The sequence below is a fragment of the Sphaeramia orbicularis genome, chromosome 6 (genome assembly GCF_902148855.1).
Source record: "Sphaeramia orbicularis chromosome 6, fSphaOr1.1, whole genome shotgun sequence".
Taxonomy (NCBI): Eukaryota; Metazoa; Chordata; class Actinopteri; order Kurtiformes; family Apogonidae; genus Sphaeramia; species Sphaeramia orbicularis.
In genome coordinates this window covers 7,888,098-7,910,086 of record NC_043962.1, presented here as the reverse complement: position 1 = coordinate 7,910,086, position 21,989 = coordinate 7,888,098, and the positions used below count along the sequence as shown (strand labels likewise).

At 34.9% G+C, this 21,989-nt stretch overlaps 1 protein-coding gene across 4 annotated transcripts in view; it reads right to left on the bottom strand.

Moving 5' to 3' along the window:
- Window positions 1-18,671, bottom strand: part of LOC115420743 (protein NDRG4) — a 36,500-nt gene extending 17,829 nt beyond the window's left edge. The window contains exons 1-3 of one of the 4 annotated variants that reach the window (XM_030136236.1): window positions 18,626-18,671; window positions 8,333-8,371; window positions 849-954 (exon numbers count right to left, since the gene is read on the bottom strand). In XM_030136236.1, the coding sequence (XP_029992096.1) occupies window positions 849-954; window positions 8,333-8,353 (127 nt within the window). In that variant the 5' untranslated portion in view covers window positions 8,354-8,371; window positions 18,626-18,671. Of the gene's footprint in view, window positions 1-848; window positions 955-3,620; window positions 3,825-8,332; window positions 8,372-18,625 lie in introns of those variants that run through there. The other 3 variants (XM_030136237.1, XM_030136234.1, XM_030136235.1) reach the window with 3 other exon arrangements.
- Window positions 18,672-21,989: the final 3,318 nt, after the last annotated feature.

Here is a 21,989-nt window from a genome sequence, read left to right as displayed (position 1 = left end):
TTTTATCATTATTCATCTATATAACTTAGCGCTTTACATTAGATTGTTGTCCTGAGCCTAAATGCAACCAAATTTTGTTCTGTATACACTACCTATATATAATACCTGAAGGACAATCAAGTTTGTCTAAGTCTGAGATCAATCAATCAATCAATCAATCAAATTTTATTTATATAGCGCCAAATCATAACAAAAGTTATCTCATGACACTTTACATATCGAGTTGGTCGAAACCAGATTCTAGGGCAGATAATGACGTGAAGTGTGAATTCCAGTCAGATATGGAAGGATCCGGCTGATTCCAGTGGGATCTTAAATATAAAAAGTGGTGATGATCAGACACTTTTATTACATATACATATATCCTTAATATCCCACATTTCCTGTGACATTATGTTACAGCTGTTTCATCCTCAGTTTCTTTTGGAGTTCAGAGACGCTGTGAAACAGAACATCAGTCTGTTGTTTCTGAGATTAAATTAAGTTTTTTCTCTCTTTTTATATAATAACCTTTGAAGTTACTGTGACCTTTAATGAACGTCTACATGATCAGTGAATTAAATGTAGCAAAATACATGATTTACATTGAAAAATGTAAAATACAAAGGATAATATTACAATAAATGGTGGTAAATCATTAAGGAAAAGTTCAATGTAGAGTAAAGTCATTTGTCAGCATAAAACTAGTTGAATGTCTTCATGTGTTAATTATCGCGGCTGACACTGACGTCCTGTTGAGATGATAACAAGTTTCCGTGTTGCATAAAGTAAAAACAGACTCATTATCACCTCCAATAAACGAACCAACACCTCGACTGACACATCTGTCAGACGGTGTAAATACTCACGGTTCAGTCCGACGTCGTGGTAGGTGAGGATGGCGGGTTTGTTGCCTTTGGGCGCCCCGCGGATCACCACATGCAGCATCCCATAGGGGGTTTCGATGTCATGTTCCTGTGAAAGACGCAAACACAGCGTTAAAAAAACAAAACAAAACAGTGGCCTGGTTCGGACGAACATCAGCACCTGAGTGGAAGAGATGGAGGGAAATAAAAGCACACGGATCCAAAACATCCAAGATGACGGAAGAAACAACACAAACTGTGGTTTTATCACAGAAAAAACAAAGGTTGAAACAGAAATTAACAGAAAATTAACCCTCTGGTATCCAGGTAAGCTTATTATGCACACTTTACACTTCATTTCATTAAAAATCATATTATTTTTTGCAATTAGTTTTAGGTCAGAATTCAAAAGTTGTTCATTTTTCTGACCCATCCACTAAAATCATCACATTATAAACCCTGTTAAATTCCTACACTAATACCCTTCTACCAAGTGAGTACAAAATGCACACTGACACATTTTAACATTACTTTTTCTGTTGTGCTTATTAACGTTTGCATCACATTTTGGTCAAATTTTCTGCCAAACCTGAATGAAAACGTACCTAAACTGTACTTTCTGATAAGCCGTCGGTACCCCGCCCATAGAGGTCCTTTAACCTCCTATAGCGCATAATCTGCACACTGTCGTAATGTCAAAATGTTTTTCATACAGTTTGTTTTTAACTTTTTTACATTTTTTTTGTATTTCATCAACTTCAGTCATAAACAAAAACACCAAATACTCAGTAATTGTCATATTTTTAACCCTTTGACCCCATCACGCCAAATGTATTATATTTGATACACGAGTTTTGAAGCCCTCTACATGATCAGTGAGATATTTTTTGTCTTGAAAAACCTGATGTATACAATTAGATACATGCCATACACAGATAATCCACCTGGGGGAGGAATTCATTCACCAGAGGCCTTTCCAGTGACACTACAAGACTGTCATTAATGAGGAAGGAGGCAGAACTTTGACAATTTTGAAAAGGAATTACCAGTTTGTTAGATATATTCTGTTATGTTTTTGTTTGTTCAAAAATAATAATATGTGAGCATTGAGACCCGATGTAGCAAATATGATACAAAATTGAAACTCATACATAGAAATTGATATTTGAAAAAAGTTTTTTTTTGGGTTGTTCGGAAGCACCAATAAAGGCTCCAGTTTCAATTATTTAATGGTTCAGGCTTTACAGGATTAAATGTCATGTTTGTAATGTAAAAAAAACACAAAAAACTAAGATTTTTTGATGGAAAAACATAGTAACTTTTTTTTCAGTATTTAACATATAAATTGCATTAGTTATTTTTTTTTCTTTTCATCCTGGCATATGTCAATTATTAACACCAACATTGGTTAATATACATTATTATTTTTGGTTCTAGGTCAAATGATTAATCCTAAAATCTGTCAGTGTGCATTTTGTACTCACTTGGTAGAAGGGTGTTAGTGTCAGAATTTAACAGTGTTTATAATGTGATGATTTTAGTGGATGGATCAGAATTTTAAAAATTATGTAAAAAAGAACAACTTTTGAATTCTGACCTAAAACAAATTGTGAACAATAATATGACCTCTAATAATATAAAGTGTAAAGTGTGCATAATCTGCTCACCCGGATACCAGAGGGTTAACTGTGGTTTCTTTGACTCTGTACATAAATGAGCCTTTAAATGACCCACATTTTGTTGGTGTGTCTGGTCAGAGGCAGCTCAGCTCAAAATGGAGGGATGTGTTTTCCATGAGCAGGCTCCAAAACACACAACACTGAGGCATCATGGGAAACCTGAGAGCCCGGTCACTGTTTTCTATTCTGTACAACCCAACCCACTGAGCTCTGGTCCGCAAGACGCTTCATCACAGTTCAACCTGCTCCTGTCAATCATCGATTCACTGCAGCATCCGACTGCCTCGCAGTATTACCCACAATTCCCAGAAACAAACGTCCATCCAGCGCCAGAAGTCAACGCCAAAAAACCCCAAAGAGCAACCAACACAAAGGCAGGTCAGCGGTGGAGTGAATCCAGTCAGATTAAGTCTATTATCAGTGTTTTGGATTTAATTAGACTGAGTTACAACATCAGAGGGATTTATTTAAAGGTTAAAACAGTGAAAGGAGACGTTACAGCTGCACATGACCTTCAGGACTGAGGAACTATCTACTGTACAAACACAGCATTTAGAGCTTTACACACTTATTTATGTATATTTATTAAATTATCATATTGATCATATATTCTCTAGTACAAATTGCTGCTCAAATTGTGTTTTAATATGTATAATTTAATATGTACACACACACATATGTATATACATGTATATACTGATAATTTCTCTCCAGCTATTTTTAATTAAACCTGAATGGACCAACTATAACACACATTTCCCCTCTTATATTGATCATAAATAATAGATATAATACCTAATATATTAATAATGTACTGTGTTTCATAGGATTAACAGTTGTTCTGCACATGTCAGTGCTGATCCGCAGGAATGGGTGGATGTGTGTCAGTGGGACACAACCACAGCTACGCAACCACAGCTACACAACAGTGACCCTGCACTCGGACACTGACGCTGCAGGAACACCGGATCAGATCGGTGTTTCCATGACAACGACGGCATGTGTTGGAATTTATCTTTTAGGATCAAATCAAGGACAAAACTGTCACTGTAAAAAAAATAAATAAATAAATCAGACAAATCCAAGAGTGACTCACCCCGTCCCAGCACTCAGGCATAGCTGCACTGCAGATGTACGAACAAGAAGAAGAAGGAGAAGAATAAGAAGAAGAGGAGGATGAGGAGGATGAAGACAAGCAGCCAGGCCTCTCCTGTTTGACGGGACTAGTCCTGGTGATACTCGCAGTCGTGGACGTTGGTTCGTCTGATGCTGCAGCGTCTTTGTCTGATCGACTCTGCTTCCACACGACTCTTAAGCCCCTCCTCCTCCTCTTCCTCCTCCTCCTCCTCTTCCTCCTCCCTCCCCCATCACAGTCAGGGGATGGGGCAGGGCCGGACACACTGTCTCTCCCCCTGCGTGTCATTGGTCGGCTCATCTGTCCGTCTCAGCATCTCTCTCATCAGCACCACTCGCATAAATCTGGTCTGTTTTTCTAACCCTGTTCAAACCTGTTACTGCTGATGAACAGCTGATGGAACAACGCCAAAGCTTTCAACTAATTCAATATGAGGACATTCAGAGGCGCTGTAGTTACCGTGGAAACACCGTCACCTTCGACAACATTGACTCGCCAGTAAAACCCATAGAGTTGGATCAATGACATTGGATGGAGACACTGGGTTTATGTTAAATGATAAATAAAATGAACAAAAATGAAAAAGAACAGGCAAAATAATATATAACATGGAAAAAATAAACCAAAAAAAAAAAAATGAATAAAATAAGCAACAAAATGACATCAGCAAAATTTTGTTGATTATTTTGTTTACTGTTGTTCAATTCGTTGATTATCATATTCATTTTGTTGATTTTGTTGATTTTGTTGGTAATTTTGTTCATTTTTGCTCATTTTGTTGGTGAATTTTGGTTATTTTTGCTCATTTTGTTGATTATTTAATTACTTTTGTTGATAATTCTGAACATAAACTGCAATGGTGATCCATAAAATGAACAAAAATAAATAATAAATCATAAGTAACATGAAAAAATAAGCCACAAAATGAATAAAAATGAAAATAATAATAATAATAATAATACAGATGACAAAATGAACAAAAAAAGAATGAAAATGAACAAAATTAATAAAAATGTACAAAATAATAAGTGCCAATGAACAAAATAAGGCTGAAGACTTTTGTTTTGATGTTCAGTTAATGATAGATTTGGCTGTTAAAGTCACTTTTTCTCTGTTTTTGATAAAAAGAAAACATTTGAATTTACTCTGAGATTGAATGAACATCTGTATGATCAGTGAATTAAATATAAAAAAATACAGGATTTACACAGAAAAACTACTGTGTACGTGTACATGACCACGGTCGCCATGGACACCAGTGTCCATCCTGCTGACTCCAGACCCCATCCAGCCTTTGTTCCTGTTCCACCTCAGCCCCTTTTCTGTCCCTCTAAACCCCCCCATCCTGTTGACAGAAGAACCCCCTCCCATCCATAGAGATAAACCCCCTCCCTGCTGACTCTGCATCCTGTGTCTTAAACACACAGTCTGTCCAAACCACTGCAAAGACCCATGAAGACATGTGGACACTTTATACAGACTTCAACACACAGAAAAAGAAAAACTACATGTGTTAAAGTCACTGTTTACTGTGACCTTTGACCCATATGACGACAAACAACACAAACAGAAACATCAAACACCATTATTTTAGTCATTTTGTCGATTATTTTCATCAATTTGTTTGTAATTTTGTTCATTTTTGTTCATTTTGTTGATTCTTTTATTCATTATGTTGATTCTTTGACTAGACATTTTTTCCGTCGTCATATAACTTTCTCAGTCTAATTAAGCCGACATCATCGTTAAAGGTTTTAATTGATGAGATGCAGTGTTGGGCTTCGGTGTGAAACGAAGCTGTTTCATTCTCAGCGTTGACACCTGGTGTCGGATAGAAATAAATCAGCGTTAAAACCTGCCCAGATCGACCCCAGAGGAAGGAGAAAACATGATGATGTAACGTTAAAGCAGGTTGATCAAATGTTCAGTCAGTTTACGTCTGGTTTGATGCTGAGTCTCCAGTATGTCATAGCTGGTTTAGTTCAAACTGAGGGGGAACTTAACAACCCAAACCAGCAGATTAAAGGATCACAGTGGATCAGTTTATCATGTACGGATCACAGTGGATCTACAAAGACACTAAACATTTAATAACAGAGAGAATATTGGTAAAATTAGACTGATTTCACCTTTCAGATTGTTCATATTTGTTCAGTTTATTCACATTTTATTGTTAATGGATAGTTTGTTGATGTAAACACGTTCATGTAATTTCACTTTTTTTACATTAAACAAATAGAAACATTTGTATTTGTTATTATTTAGATGTTACTCAGTTATTATTTTACTGGTTCTGATCCACTTGAGATCATGTTGGTCTGAATGTGGAACCTGAACTAAACCGATTTTAACATCATTGAATGTTAATATCTTCAGTGTAATTTTCATCCCATGGACCGGATTGGACTCTTTGGTGGCCAGTGTTGGCCCACGGGCCGTATGTTTGACACCCCTGTATTAAAGTCATTAAGCAATATCAAAGGTACCTCCAATTAAAACTTTTATTAAGTACCACATAACAATATATATTTATAGATTTATTTAGCCCTTTAGTTAGTTAGTTAGTTAGTTATTGCACACTTACTTATGTATATTTCTTAAAACCCTATAAAGCCTGAACTGTTAAATCCTCGACAGAAAATTCCACTTCTTTGAAAGTGGAGCCTTTACTGGTCCTTCTGAACAACCAAAAAGAAAAAAAAAATCCTTTTTTCAAATATCAATTTCCATGTATGAGTTTCAATTTTGTATCATACTTCATACATCAGTGCTCAAATATTATTATTTTTGAACAAACAAAAACCCAAACATGTCTAACAAATTGGTAATTATTTTTCAAAATTGTCAAAGTTCTTCCTCCTTCCTCATTAATGACAGTCTTGTAGTGTCACTGGAAAGGCCTCTGGTGAATGAATTCCTCCCCCTGGTGGATTATCTGTATATTGCATGTATCTAATAGTATACATCAGGTTTTTCAAGAAAAAAAATATCACACTGATCATGTAGAGGGCTTCAAAACTCATGTATCAAATATGATACGTTTGGGGTTATAGGGTTAATTATCATACTAATATATTGTACAGTACATATCGTACAAATTGCTATTGCTGTTCTAATTGTACATATGTGTGTGTGTATATATATATATATATATATATATATATATATATATATACATATATATGTATATATATATACATAAGATTTCTTTACTGTTACTTTTTATTATACTTAAGCGGAGCAACTGTAACAATAATTTTTCCTTAGATTAATAAATGACGCTGGTTCTAGTTCTGATTCAGTTTTTATCTCAACTGATACATATGATGGTTTGATTTGATTTATTTATTTATTTCGAACATGCAAAGAAACAAAATAAAACAAAACAAAATAAAACATTTAAATGGACAGAATCTATCTTCAAGCACATACAAGTCTGAATTTTGCACGGTCGAAAAGGAGTAGGAAGAAGTATAAACTTATTTAACCCAACCCCTCAGTGCTTTTACACCTTTATCACTAACTTGATACAAGAATCAAACAATACAATTTTCCTAATTTTAGCACTGAACCACAACAAATACATAATGCAGTAACTGAATTACACACAACAATATGTTCATGGCCGTACAGTCATACAAACAGACTCAACAATTCAACCATTTCCTTCAACAATCACAGCATATTTATCAGTACATCATCCATAAACAAACAGGCCACATTGTCATAATTAAATACTGTACCTCTCAAGAATCATTTCTTTATATGTTTCATTTTGATTTGATGATTACTTGGACATTTAAAACCAAACATGTGGTGTTTGTTGGTTCAGTTTGACTTTATTAAACCATCAGAGGCTGGTTTTACATCACAGTGTAATAAATATAAAGTGTGTGTTAGGATTAAACAGGAAACAGCTGACGATAACACACTATCAAAGCCTCATGTTTTCTCTGCTTATTAAAGGTGACACCATGTCCTCTGAAGAACACGATTCTAAGAATAAAACCCATAACAGGCTGTTTTTAATACCTTCACTGTTTCCTAGACACCAGACATGCAGCTGCTATAAGTAACTCAGTGTCACGTTCACACTTTAAGTCTCGCTAATTCTTCTCATCTTCGAAAAAAGACGATGAAAACCTGCACTTTTTAACATGTTTAAGGGAGAAAATCGACAGCGCCTCATCACATCATTGTGAAACAGCAGGTTTTCAGACGTTAAAACATGATATTCTCAGCCCCTCTGGCCACACCCACTTAGGAGACGGGAAGTGTGTTGTCATGGTAACGCTACATGAGGCTTGTACCAATTTCCATAAATCCACTAAACCAGAAGAACATCAGCTAAAAATGCAACAAAACCAGAACACAACTCAAACAAGCTCTTAAATGTTCAAATATATAAACTAGTCCAACAGTCTGAGACCCATGTTTAATAAAACAGAACAATGAGACAAACTGTGCAGAGCTAAGCTAACAGAGCTAAGCTAACACTAAGCACATCCCACAAGGACCTCGAGAAATCATGTTTCACCTTTTTTTTCTCCATTCTTTGTCAACTTGTGCATTACCATTCACCCCAAGGGGCGACAAACAACAGAAAATGAAAAAGCGAAGACAACGGAAACAGAAGCTGAACCGAGGTGATAAGAACAGAAATAGGCTCATACCTTCCAATCTCCGATGGGCATCAGCTGCTCACAACTGTCCTGTAGAGTCAGATAGAAGAGAAATGAAAAAGAAAAACACAATTACATGATGGAACAGGATAGTAACACAGTATATAAACTCTGTCATACATACATACATACATATATAAATATCTATGTTTCTATATGAACCTCATACATTTACATAGTGCATCCACTGCTGGAGCGAAGGCCGCTACACTTACAGAACAACTGTAGGTCCAAACCACAAAGACACAAAGAACAGTTTCCCACAAGCCCCTCAGTGAAGTCAAAGCTTTATTTTGTCTCAAAAACAAACCAAACACTGTCTTTTTAACGACTACATATCATTATCCTCATATCATAATTAAGTCATACACAGATGGACAAAAGTATGTGGACATGTTAAGTTCAGGTGTTTCTTTTCTAACAGGGGTCTGGGATCCAAAACAATAATGACAAATGAAATAATAGTTTTATATTGGGATAAATATCATTGCATTGGGTAGTTTGGTTTAAATTATCTTTGCTTCCAAAATGCTTCTGAGATCGTATATACCTCATTTCTCTCAACGCTGATTTTTAAAAATTGTCTCCGACTATGATTTAAAATGTTCTACCTCTAAATTTCTAACATATTTTCCATGCTCTGACTGTAAATAATAATTTTCTACCACATCTAACCATCTTCTGTCTTCACATCTCACTGAAGAAGAAAAATCTCCCAATCTCCCATAAAGACCCAGTGACCCACTGGTGACTAAAACCATCAACCGATCTAAACTGTTTAATACCTGTTAATCCATTAATCCTATCAATATATGTAAATAATTGGTGTAAAATGTAGTTATTCATCTTTTCATGGTCATGAGATATGACCCATTTGGACGTTCAGAGGCTCGTAGTTACCGTGGAAACACTGTCGTCTTCAACAACATTGACTGACCGGTAAAACCCATGGAGTTGGATCAATGACAGTGGATGGACTTGCTTGTTTTATGTTCAGTTATTAATATATTTTACTAAAAAAAGAAAATTTTTCTTCATTTTTCTATGTTTTTATATACTAACCTTTTAATTTATTGAGTTTTCATGAACCTCTACATTAAATATAAGAAATGAAATAAAGGAAAATACATGATTTTCGGTGAAAAACTCAAAATACAGAGGGTAATATTATAATAAAGGGTGATAAATTACTTAAGAAAAGGTAAATAAAGAGAAAAATGCAGTTGGGAACTGCCAGAAAAGTTAGCACTGGGTCTTTATGGGTTAAGGAAATATTGACATTTCTAAACTATATGGACATAAATATCGGGACACATCATGTCTACAGCTGTATGATTTGTATTTGTATTTATTCATTTAGTTACAGGAAAGTGTGGTTTGGCATTAGTTACAGAGAAGAAGATGCATGCACCAGATTTAACGGAGAAGCTAATTACCTCCACCAGGAGGTATTGTGATCACTTTGCTTTGTGTGCGTGAGTGCGTGCGTGTTTGTTTTCTTGTTAGCAAGATAACTCAAAAAGTTATGGACGGATTTTCATGAAATTTTCAGGGAATGTTGATACTGGCACAAGGAAGAAATGATTAAATTTTGGTGGTGGTGGAGGTTGGGGCAGATCTGTCTTGGCGAAGGTCTGCGCCCTCCAAGTGCTTTTCTTGTTTCTATCTGTTGTCCTGGACAAACAACGAACATAACAAACATGACTTAGATTACAAAGTCATAATATACTGGAAGAAAACTATTAAACATGACAGGTATAGGAAAGTCTGCTCAAATTGAATGGCTTCAGCCAAATACATAAAATGGGGCTTACAGTCTAAAAATACACTAACTTTCCTAGAGCAAGAATAAGATATACAAGATAGAATGAGAAGGAAAGAAGAAGAGAAAGAGAAGAAAAAAGAGCAAGATAAATAAATAAATAAATAAATAAATAAATAAATAAATAAATAAATAAATAAATAAACAAACTAGAAAACTACTCGGACAGCACAGACCTCCGCCAAGGCAGATTTGCCCCCCCCCCTCATCACCACCAAAATTTAATTATTTGTTTCTTGTGCCAGTATCAACATTTCCTGAAAATTTCATGAAAATCTGTCCATAACTTTTTGAGTTATCTTGCTAACTAAACAACAAACAAACAAACAAACAAACAAACAAACCCTGGCAAAAACATAACTTCCTTGGCGGAGGTAATACATAGATGTCCTGTTCATGATTATTTGACACAGAAACATCAATATTACTAATCAATATGATATTTATTCCAATATAAAACTACATTATGACATTTGTCAGCATTGTTTTGTATCCCAGACCCCTGTTAGGAAAGAAACACCTGAATTCAACATGTCCACATACTTTTGTCCATTTGATTTAATTATTACGATGTGGTAACAGCCTGTAGATCCATTTCCACGAAGACGACATGAGGAAAAATGTGAAAAATGTAATGCTGCACAGTTAAACTCAACCATATTTGCAGCAGCACATGACGTGGGCAGAATTAGACTGACAAAAAATACAATTAATTTGTGCAAGAAAATAATAGAATAGAATATGAAAATGAAAAGCAATTTAGCTGCATCTTCCTCTGCAGTCACAATAAAGGTCATAATCCAATAAAATCCAATGCATATACAATAAATACACGGTAATAATAGACTGCACAATAGTTATTTCCTGAGATAAACTTTTCTTTGTGATATTTACTTTTCATTACTGCTACACGGTGTCAAATCCACACGATAATGCTGCAGTTTCATTTAAATAAACTCGGATAAGTCGCTAAAGTGCATGTGGGAAACTGGGGATGAATCAGCAGTAAAAAGTGAGGAAAAGATGGTGTTTTAATATTAGATGAAGAAAACAGAGCAGCCAGACCCTCCCCTGACTTCAACACTCATCTATGTCTGGAAACAAAACGGAGGCAGGGAATAAAAGTGGATTCTGTCGGTGGGGGGGGCGGGGATTGGACTCATCCACCGCCAAAATAGACTGAACCACTCAACATCGCTGACTGAAGACAAGCCACCGTGTCTGAAGAGTTTAAAATATGACTTGGATGAAATTTCATGTGTTGGAAGAACATTTTACAGCAGCGGCGCTCTTTTCATTTAGAGGATTCTGGCCATTAATTCGCTCTGAGGAGAGACACGTTGACATAAGACATGGATTTATTCTAAATACATGCTGATGTGCTGCAAAAGAACCACTCAAACCTTCTTATTTCAATTGTTTGGGCTCAAGAACTGGCCACACCCACTCCTAAATAATCACATGTTTGAGGAACTAAATATGTTTGAATCTTTGACTTAGAAGTGGCAAAAAAAAGACGGTTCATTGGTCTGGTGATGGGTTTTTGTTTCAACACCCACTCAAGGTAATAGTGGTATTAATGTGGACTACCTGATTCTCAGATTAGTCACCAATCAACATTGTAGACCTTGAAAGAGAAGACGTAGGATCTGATTAAATTTGACATGCAGTAAAGTTTGATGTCTAAAACACTGGGTCAGATAGTCTTCAGATTTCGTTGTTCATTCACAGATTGAAGTGGTTCAAACCGACTAAAAGTATCTAAAGTAACAACAATCGGATCTTAAACCAATCCAGTATCTAGGAGCAGAACAATTAAAACACCAGCAAAATGAACAAAAATGAACAAATACTGACCAAACTAACAACAAAATGACCAAAAAATGAACAAATACTGACCACACTAACCAAACAAAATGACCAAAAATGAACAAATACTGACCACACTAACCAACAAAATGACCAAAAATGAACAAATACTGACCACACTAACCAACAAAATGACTAAAATGACCAAACACTGACCAAACTAACCAACAAAATGAAAACAAAAAATGAACAAATACTGACCAAACTAACCAACAAAATGACCAAAAATGAACAAATACTGACCACCAAACTAACCAACAAAATGAACAAAAAATGAACAAATACTGACCAACACTAACCAACAAAATGACCAAAAAGAACAATATACTGACCACACTAACCAACAAATGACCAAAAATGAACAAATAATGACCACCACTAACCAACAAAATGACTAAAAATGACCAAACACTGACCAACTAACCAACAAAATGAACCAAAATGACAAATACTGACCAAACTAACTAACATAAATGAACAAAAATGAACAAATACTGACCAAACTGAACCAACACAATGACCAAAAATGAACAAATACTGACCAAACTAACCAACAAAATGAACAAAAATGAACAAATACTGACCAAACTAACCACAAAATGACCAAAAATTGAACAAATACTGACCCAAACTAACCAACAAAAATGAACAAAAATGAACAAAACTGACGAAACTACCCAACAAAATGAACAAAACATGAACAAATACTGACCACACTAACCAACAAAATGACCAAAAATGAACAGATACTCATCAAACTAACCACCAAAAATGACCAAAAATGATCAAATACTGATCAAACTAACCAATAAAATGAACGCAAATGAAGAAATACTGACCAAACTAACCAACAAAATGACTAAAAATGACCCAAATACTGACCAAACTAACCAACAAAATGAACAAATACTGATCACACTAACCAACAAAATGAACAAAAATGAACAAATACTGGACCAAATTAACTAACAACATGAACAAAAATGAACAAATACTGATCAAACTAACCAACAAAATGAACAAAAATGAACAAATACAGACCAAACTAACCAAGAAATTAACCATCACTGGTACTGTATGGACCAAAGTCAGTCAGTTCATTATGTTAAACATTTAACTGATTCAGACCACTAAATGTTCCACTTGGTGTCTCATTTATCAAACCAGTGAAAGGAACCAATGGGGATGAAATAATCAGTTTAATTAACTCTTCTGTCAGTGGATGATCGGTGTAAACTCAGGTTTCAGAGACAAATAAGTGTCTCATAGTTTGGTTTGGTTGGTGCAGATGTAGGTTTTTTTTGGTGTTTTTTTTTAATATCCACAGTGTTTAAATGGAGCAACTTGACATTTGTTCCATTTTATCTATTGATCTTTGTGATTAAAAACTCAAAATCCTGACTTGCTGTATTGACATGAACAGATTCAGGTCGTTCCTCTAATGTTCCACCCGACCCCTGACCTCTCTAAGCTTAAAGGACCAGGTCATGACTGTTCAAAGCAAAAACGGTTGTTTTTCCAGCACAGCAGCACATCCTAGTCTGTGTTATTTCAGGACAAGTAATTTCAGAGCCTGTTCCTGCTCGACTGCCTTCATTAAACCAAGAGCAGAGCAGGAACATCTGGACTATTAACACCGAGGGCATGCACCTGGATGAACCCGGTCTGGGCTCCTTTTTTTTTTTTTTTTTTTTTTTAAACATTTTCTGTCATTGATCATGCACAAATAAGTCCTGGCTGTGAGTTTACAGAGGGTTTGGAGGAGATTTCTGAAGAAAACGTGACAGGGTTAAAGACAGATTAAGGAAAAGAGGAGGGAAAAACTGTAAGGAAGAAAAAAAAGAAACAGAAATAAAGAAATAAAGGACAGGATTGGACTCAGTTCATAAAGTAAAACCAGGGTCAAGCCTCAAGAGAAAGGATTCAGCGTCACAACAGAAGCTGAAGCTGCTCTGAACAGGAATAAAATGGAATAAAACCATAAAAACCAGCTCCTGTTTCATCACCAAACATGAGAAGAATCCAATAAACTGAAACCTGAAGAGCAGCTTCAGCCCCTGAGGATTTTCATGCAAGTAGCTCAGGTTTTTTCTTTTTTTTTTTGGTCTATTTTTGTTGTTTTTTTCCAGAGGGTAAATGGCAGGGATGACAGTGCGGTGGTCGGACCAGCAGTGTGGCGCTCTTATCTCTTTATTGAGTAGCCGCCTCAGCCCATTCAGACTGGAGCTGAAGTGTGAACAGTAAACGATTTTAAAGCAGGAAAGACAAACTCAGTTTAGTCAGGTTCCACATAAGACAAATATGATCTAAAGTGGTCAGAACCAGTAAAATAATAACAGAATTAATATATGGAATACTGACAAATGCTGATGTCTATCTATGTTTTTAGTTACAATAAAACAACATTAAATAATGAAAATATTTACATTTACAAACATAAAGATGTGAATAGCCCTGAAAAAATGAAATTTCCACAAATTTAACAATATCATGCCTCAGCTTATTATTTATACATGATAAGGTTGAATCCTCTGTTTTTGCAATAACAATGTAATATTTATTCAGTATTTCTTCAAACATAAATGCAACTATTGCAAAACTATTTTTATAGATTTGTCATAAACACACATACTGTTAATATTGTTAATACTGTGTCTATTAATATTTTATGTCCTATCTTTTTATCCTACTGTAGCTCTATTCTTATTTTACTTTTTGTTCAATTTTCTATTTTATTTTCTTATTTTTCCTTTAGTTTTTGTAATTTTATTTTCACTCTAGTCTTGTTTTCATATGTATTGTTTTTTTTTTTTAAATTAATGTTACACTGACTGGAGTAGCACTATTGTATTGTATTGTATTGTATTGTATTGTACTGCATTGTATTGTATTCTATTCTATTTATACTTTTCTATTCTATTCTATTCTATTCTATTCTATTCTATTCTATACTTTTCTATTCTATTCTATTCTATTCTATTCTATTCTATTCTATTCTATTCTATTCTATTCTTTTATTCTATTTTATACTTTTCTATTCTATTCATTCTATTCTATTTTACACTTTTCTATTATATTCTATTCTATTTTCTTTAGAAATTTAGTTGTTCATTACTACGTTCAGTCTTAATGCAAAATTCAGACTTTTTTGGTGAAATCTGTTTTTTTTTTGTGTGTGTGGTGCTTGTTAATATTACACATTAATTGTGAACTTCTATCAGTTTTCAGTATGAACTGAATGTGACCCTGAAATGACCCCGCATGCGCAAAAGAGGTCTTGACGTAATATATGACCACACAGGCCACGCACTGTGTTTTATGGAAGTGTGTTTTTCCTGCCTGCTTCTCCTCCTGGGATGCAGAATTGTGACATCTGTTGCATTTCAACTGATGTATAATTTTAATGCAACATGGCCGGTTCAGGACCGAAGTCGCATTGTAAATATTGGATACGTAGCGGATTGGGACCACATATGAAAGTGGCCTGGGTCGAGTTTGAAAAAACAGACTGGATACAGGTCACAGAGGGCCAAAAAAAAATTGCATTTGGTTCACATTTGCCTGCAGTCTGAACATATCCATATTTGTTCAGTTTATTCACATTTTGTTGTTAAAGGATAGTTTCTTCATGTAAATTTTCATAATTTAATGGGTTTTTTTGCCTAAACACAAGAGGAAAAGGTGGAGTTGGTCATTATTTATAGGTATAATGTAATATTATTTTTTTCACATTAAACCAAGAAGAAAATGTGGAGTCATTATTTATGGGTTTATTATGTATTATTTTATTTAGATCCTATTGGTCTGAATGTGGAAGCTGAACTAAAACCAGTTTGACACCATGACTGTAAATGTCTTCAGTGTAATTTTTGCACTTTTGTAAATTCCTCCATGGGAGGGATTGGACTCTTTGGCAGGCCGGTTTTGGCCCATGGGCCGTATGTTTGAACACCTTTGACTAAACGTTTGGCTCATTGATTTTGTTCTAAATGTGTATGAGTTTGTAGGAATTTGTGGACACTGAAATGAGGATAACTAACGTTGTGAGGCATTGAGCGTCTGTGTATGAGTGCAGGACAATACGGGCGTTGGTATGTGATGCGTTTTGTGGAGTCTGGAGGCTGACGTGGCTATGGATGCAGATTCGCCCTAGATTCTGGTCTTTTTCTTTTTAAAGCATGTGTACTGAAAGCAGAAGAACTGCAGCGCTGGATTTAACTCCTCAGGCCCGGGAGGATCATTGGTTTAATTAAGTCTGAGCCCCAGAGAGTGGGAACGAAGAGGAAAAAACGTCGACACCCATGGAAACATCTGAACCATCAGGTTTAAATGTCTGCTGTTGTTGTGTTAAAGGCACCGAAAACATATGATAATAAATGGAACTAATCATACAGTTAACTAAGCATCATGTACTGGTGTTTTTACACAAAATAACTGAACATAAACTTAAACAAAAACTAAAAACTCCTCTGAGCTGCAACAGGAACTGAAATGATGTAGAATTATAAGTAAAACCAGCTCAGTCATCATGGACAAATTAGATAAAAGGTTTTCACACAATGTGATGAGTTCTTCTTCCTGCGTTATTTCAGCCTTTTTTAATTTATGTAAATTTAAAGCCTCCATCATAATTTTACTTATTTTACCTTTATTTAACCAGGAAGTTCCATTGAGAATAGGAATCTCTTTTACCTGAAAAACTAACTTATGAACTAGAACTAATCAAGAAACAACTTAACCCTTGGTATCCAGGTGAGTGTAGTATTATGCACATTTCTACCTTCATGTTATAAAGGTCATATCATTTTTTAGTATTGTTTTTAGGTCAGAATTCAAAAGTTGTACATTTTTTTCCAGATTTTTTAAATTCTGACCCCATCCACTAAAATCAACATATTTGTAAATGATGTTAAATCATTGAACTAAGAATATGTTAGACGGTAATGACCTGAACCAAAAACGCAAATGTGGTGTTGCATTCTCACCTTTTAATTCCCACGTTTCAATGTGCGTTTTTGGGGAAACTCTGCATGCAGATGGACACACAAAAGTGTGTGAAATGTCCTGCGTAGAACCTTTGTACTTCTCTTCCTGTTCTCTCCTAGCACTAAATACAATCACAACAGGAAACAGAACATGGTGAAGCAACGCACAAAAACTGACAATTTTGCAGCTATGGCAACTTAAAGGTCCACCACACGGAAATAAGGAAATATCGACATGTTGTTGTTTCCTGTACTGACGTGTGCCTGTGATGTCACTCTGTGCAACGAGGAAAAACCCAGTTTTGTGTTTCAACTCTTTAGATAGTGACGCGATGAGGGGAGTGTGTTTAAGATTTCCACTATGGAAGGTGGTTGCACTTTTTGTGTTTTCAACCCCAAAAAATGCCATTGCCATCTAAACCAGTGTTTCTCAATGGGGTGTGGGACACCGTCGGACAAGAGAAAACTGAGAGGGGGGGTGCTGAGACCAAAATGGGGAGCATTAGTCCGTATAAGTACCAATATCAAGCAGCATGTTATGTCAGCAGTGAATTTCTGTAAATATAAAATATCAATAAAAGTGAGGAGGATGTGGTTAAAATATGTTTGATTATAATTTGTAGAAGATTCAGGTCTGTTTTTCTGAAACATCATTAAGTTTAGATGTAATAATAGTTAGCGTTAGCCTTTACATAGATAGGACTAAACACTAACAGAAATACTGAAATACAAACCGTACAGTCAGTTTAACAGGAATTTATTTATCAGGGAAATAAAGTTTCTGGGAATGTTGGTGGAAAACGGGCTCAAGAAGCAACAAAACTGGCAAACATTAAATGTATGTCAATGTAAAAACTATTAAAAGACTATATACTAAAAACTATTAAAAGACTATTATATATGTAAAACTATTAAAAAGACTATTATATGTAAAAACTATTACAAAAACTATTATAAAGACTATTATATGTAAAAACTATTAAAAAGACTATATTACAAAAACTATTAAAAAGACTATTAATACAGAAAAACTATTATAAGGACTTTATATGTAAAAACTTATAAAGACTATTATATACAAAAACTACTAAAAAGACTATATATTCTAAAAAACTATTAAAAAGATTATTATATACATAAAAACTATTAAAGACTATTATATACATAAAAACTATTAAAAAGACTATATACATAAAAACTATTAAAAAGACTATTATATACATAAAAACTATTAAAAAGACTAATATACATAAAAACTATTATAAAGACTATTATATACATAAAAACTATTATAAAGACTATCATATAAGTAAAACTATTGGTAGCGCTGACGTTTGGTTCTGTTTGGAGCTGTGGTACTGGTGTTTGTTTCTGTTTGGTCCCGTGGTGCTGGTGTTTGGTTCTGTTTAGACCTGTGGTGTTGGTTCTGTTTGGACCTGGTGTTGGTTCTGTTTGAACCTGTGGTGCTGGTTCTGTTTGGACCTGTGGTGTTGCTTCAGTTTGGGCCTGTGGTGTTGGTTCTGTTTGGACCTGTGGTGCTGGTTCTGTTTGGACCTGCAGTGTTTGGGTCTGTGTGGTCAGTGTCCTTCATGTGGTTCTGGTAGTTACCGGGATGACCCCGCTGGTCCGACGGCGGGTCTGGCGAGCCAGTGCCGTGCGATGACATGCCAGCGGGAGTGGGGGCTGGGGGGAGGGGGGTTGTTAAGGGGCGCGGGGTGGGCGGGGCTGGGGGGCAGGGCGGCCCCCCCGAGGCCTCCTCTCCTTTGTCTTGCTGTGTTGTGAAACAACAAGCACAATCAGGTGGTTATTGGGTCAAAACCAGGGGCAGAAAAGCAGCAGCAGCAGTAAAGAACAGAGAAGACACATCATCCATCAGTGAACGTGAAGAAACGGAGCAGACACAAGAATAAAAACAGTTCAGACATGAAACCAAGACCATCAGCAAATACTGAAAACACATTTAAGACGAGTCACTGAGGTCATAATCTGAACATCCAAAAACACAGTTATGTTAAAAAAAAAAAAAAAAAAAAAAATACATTTATAATAAAAAAAAGCATAACTTGAAATAAAAATATTTAGGAAAAAAAGATCATATTAGCATAACTTTTCCTGAGGTTAGAGAAAAAAAAGTCATAAACAAATAAAATAATGGAATAGACCAACATGAAGACTTTATTATTCTTAATATTCTCTGTTATAACTGTACAATTTTTTTTCAAGTTCTTTTTTTTAATTCTATTTTTTGTTTGGTTTTTGTTTGTTTCTCCAAGATAGATTTTCAAGTTTTTTATGGATCTGAACTTATTTAAAATTAGGTCGTTTGTTTTAGGTTCATCCTATAAAATGTAAAACTTGTAAACCAGTGTAACTTAATGAGTCATATTTCCATCCATGTTAAAATGGTTTCAGTTTGAAGGTAACAGTGAATGAATACATTGTTGAATGCCTTCAAATACGTTTCATCCAGTATAAGTAAAAAAGGGTGGAGTCAGAGATACAAGTCCACTCAGTCACGCAAACATGTGACTGAATCGATGCAGCTGTGGATCAATAAGGTCGATCGGTGACATGAATGAGGCCTGATGATCTGTTTATATCGACTGGGTCACAAAGTAAAGAACCTCATCTATCATATGTTCATCTGAACCTGTTTACATTTATACTGGAACTCTGATCAGGATCAGATTTATGGAGTTAGATTATTATTGATCATGTAAACAATATAATCTGATCTGTTTTATCAGGTATCAGCAGTAATCTGATTATAATATATCAGATTAACACACCTAGAGTATAGTATAGTACACTATAGTATAGCATAGTATAGTATAGTACAGTATACTATAGTAGTATAGTATACTATTCTGTACTATAGTATACTATACTGTACTATACTATATCATACTGTACTGTACCATACTGCATATACTGTACTATAACCATACTACTATACTATACTATAGTACAGCATAGTATAATATAGTATACTATACTATACTATAGTACTACAGTATAGTGCAGTACAGTACAGCATAGTATAGTCTAGTCTAGTCTAGCATACTGTTACAGCAACTATACTATAGTACAGCATACTATACCATACTATAGTATACTGTACTATACTGTATTCTACTATGCTGTACTATAGTACTATATTGTACTATACTATACTATACTATACTATACTGTACTATACTGTACTATACTGTGTATAGTATAGTATATATCATATCATACCATACTATACTATAGTACAGTATACTATACTATACCATACTATAGTATAGTAACTATAGTACAGTATAGTATACTATGCTATACTGTACTATAGTATAGTATACTATACTGTAGTACAGTATAGTATAGTAGTAAAGTATAGTAGAACCAATTCAGAGATGGATTAAACGACTAAAGTTTGGTAAAAACTAGATAAAAGACTATAAAACAAAACTATTTGATGGTTAAACTGGACTTAAATACGGTTAAACTAGACTAAAGTACAGAAAAAACAAACTAAGATGGTTTAAATAAACTTAAAGTTGGTAAAATGAGTCTAAATATGGTTAAAAACAAAGTTAAAGGTTAAAAAAATGACATTTACTGAGTATTGGCATTTTTGTTTACAACTTAAGTTGATGAAATACAAAACATTTTAAACCGTTAAAATAAACAGTAGACATTTCTTTGTGACGTTAATCCCCTGAAGTGAAGATGAGGTGCTTTTGTTGGGTCACTCATTCTCTGGACTGAACCAGACTGTTTTCTCCAGTTGCTCCTGGAAGGTTTCCAGTGTTTCCATCGCTGTGCAGTGACCCTCTGTCAAACACTGGAGGACTTCTATTCAGACCCAACCTGCCTCTGAAGAACCAGACGACTGGACATGAACAAGTGGCCTTTAGAACCTAAACCTGCCCACTTCTGTCTGACCTGAAATGAACCTTCAGTTTGGATGGAGTTCATTCATGTTCTGCCGTTTAACAGACATTATTGTGTTATTACTGAGATCAGTGTGAGTTCAGGGTCTTCTCTGGGATCCAGAACACAGAGGCTCCTCCTAAAACAAAAGCACACAATCTGCACCAAACAGCAGCAATGTCCAAAAAAATGTTTACTTTTACCTTTTTTACATTTTTTTGTGCTTCATCAACTTGAACATTAAAAAAAAAAAACAGATAAAAAAAACCAAATACTCAATAACTGTCATATTTTAACCAATTAAATGTCATGTTTGTAGTGTAAACAAACCATTTTTTTTTCGCAAAAAACTTTTTTAGTCGTTTTTTTACTTCTTTTTATTGGATTTTAAACTTGTTTTTATTGGATTTAAAAAAATAATAATAATTGGGTTTTTAACTTCTTTTCAGCCAGTTTTTCCACTTCTTCTTAGGGTCTTCAGCTTTATTTAATCCAGTTTTTAATCTAATTTTAAACTTTTTTTTTTTTAAACTTTTTTAAACTTATTTTTAGCCAGTTTTTCACTTTTTTTTTTAGCTGGTTTTAACTTCTTCAAACTTCTTTTAGCCTTGGTCTTACTCCACAGGTTTTTCTTTTATCACAGTCATTTTTTATTGATCATCTCTCTCTTTACCTTTAACATCCTGATTGGTGGAACTTGGAAAATTTTTATTGTTTTTATTGTATCGGTCTACAGTCAACTTGTGTCTTGGTTTCATGTTACGTGTCATTTGTTTTGACAAAATGTCAAAAGGACATCATCATCATCATCACATCATCATTCAGACTGCAAAACAGATCTACATACTAGTATAATGAAATACCCTAATCTGAACCATGAATGAAACCTGAACCCAACCCCTAAACTTAAACCTGAACCCAAATCCTAAACCTGGACCTGATCCGGACCTGAACCCAAATCCTAAACCTGGACCTGGACCTGATCCTGGACCTGGTCTCTAAGCGTTCACAGAATCATTTAACGACAGTGTTAATGAATGGCGTGGACTGACCA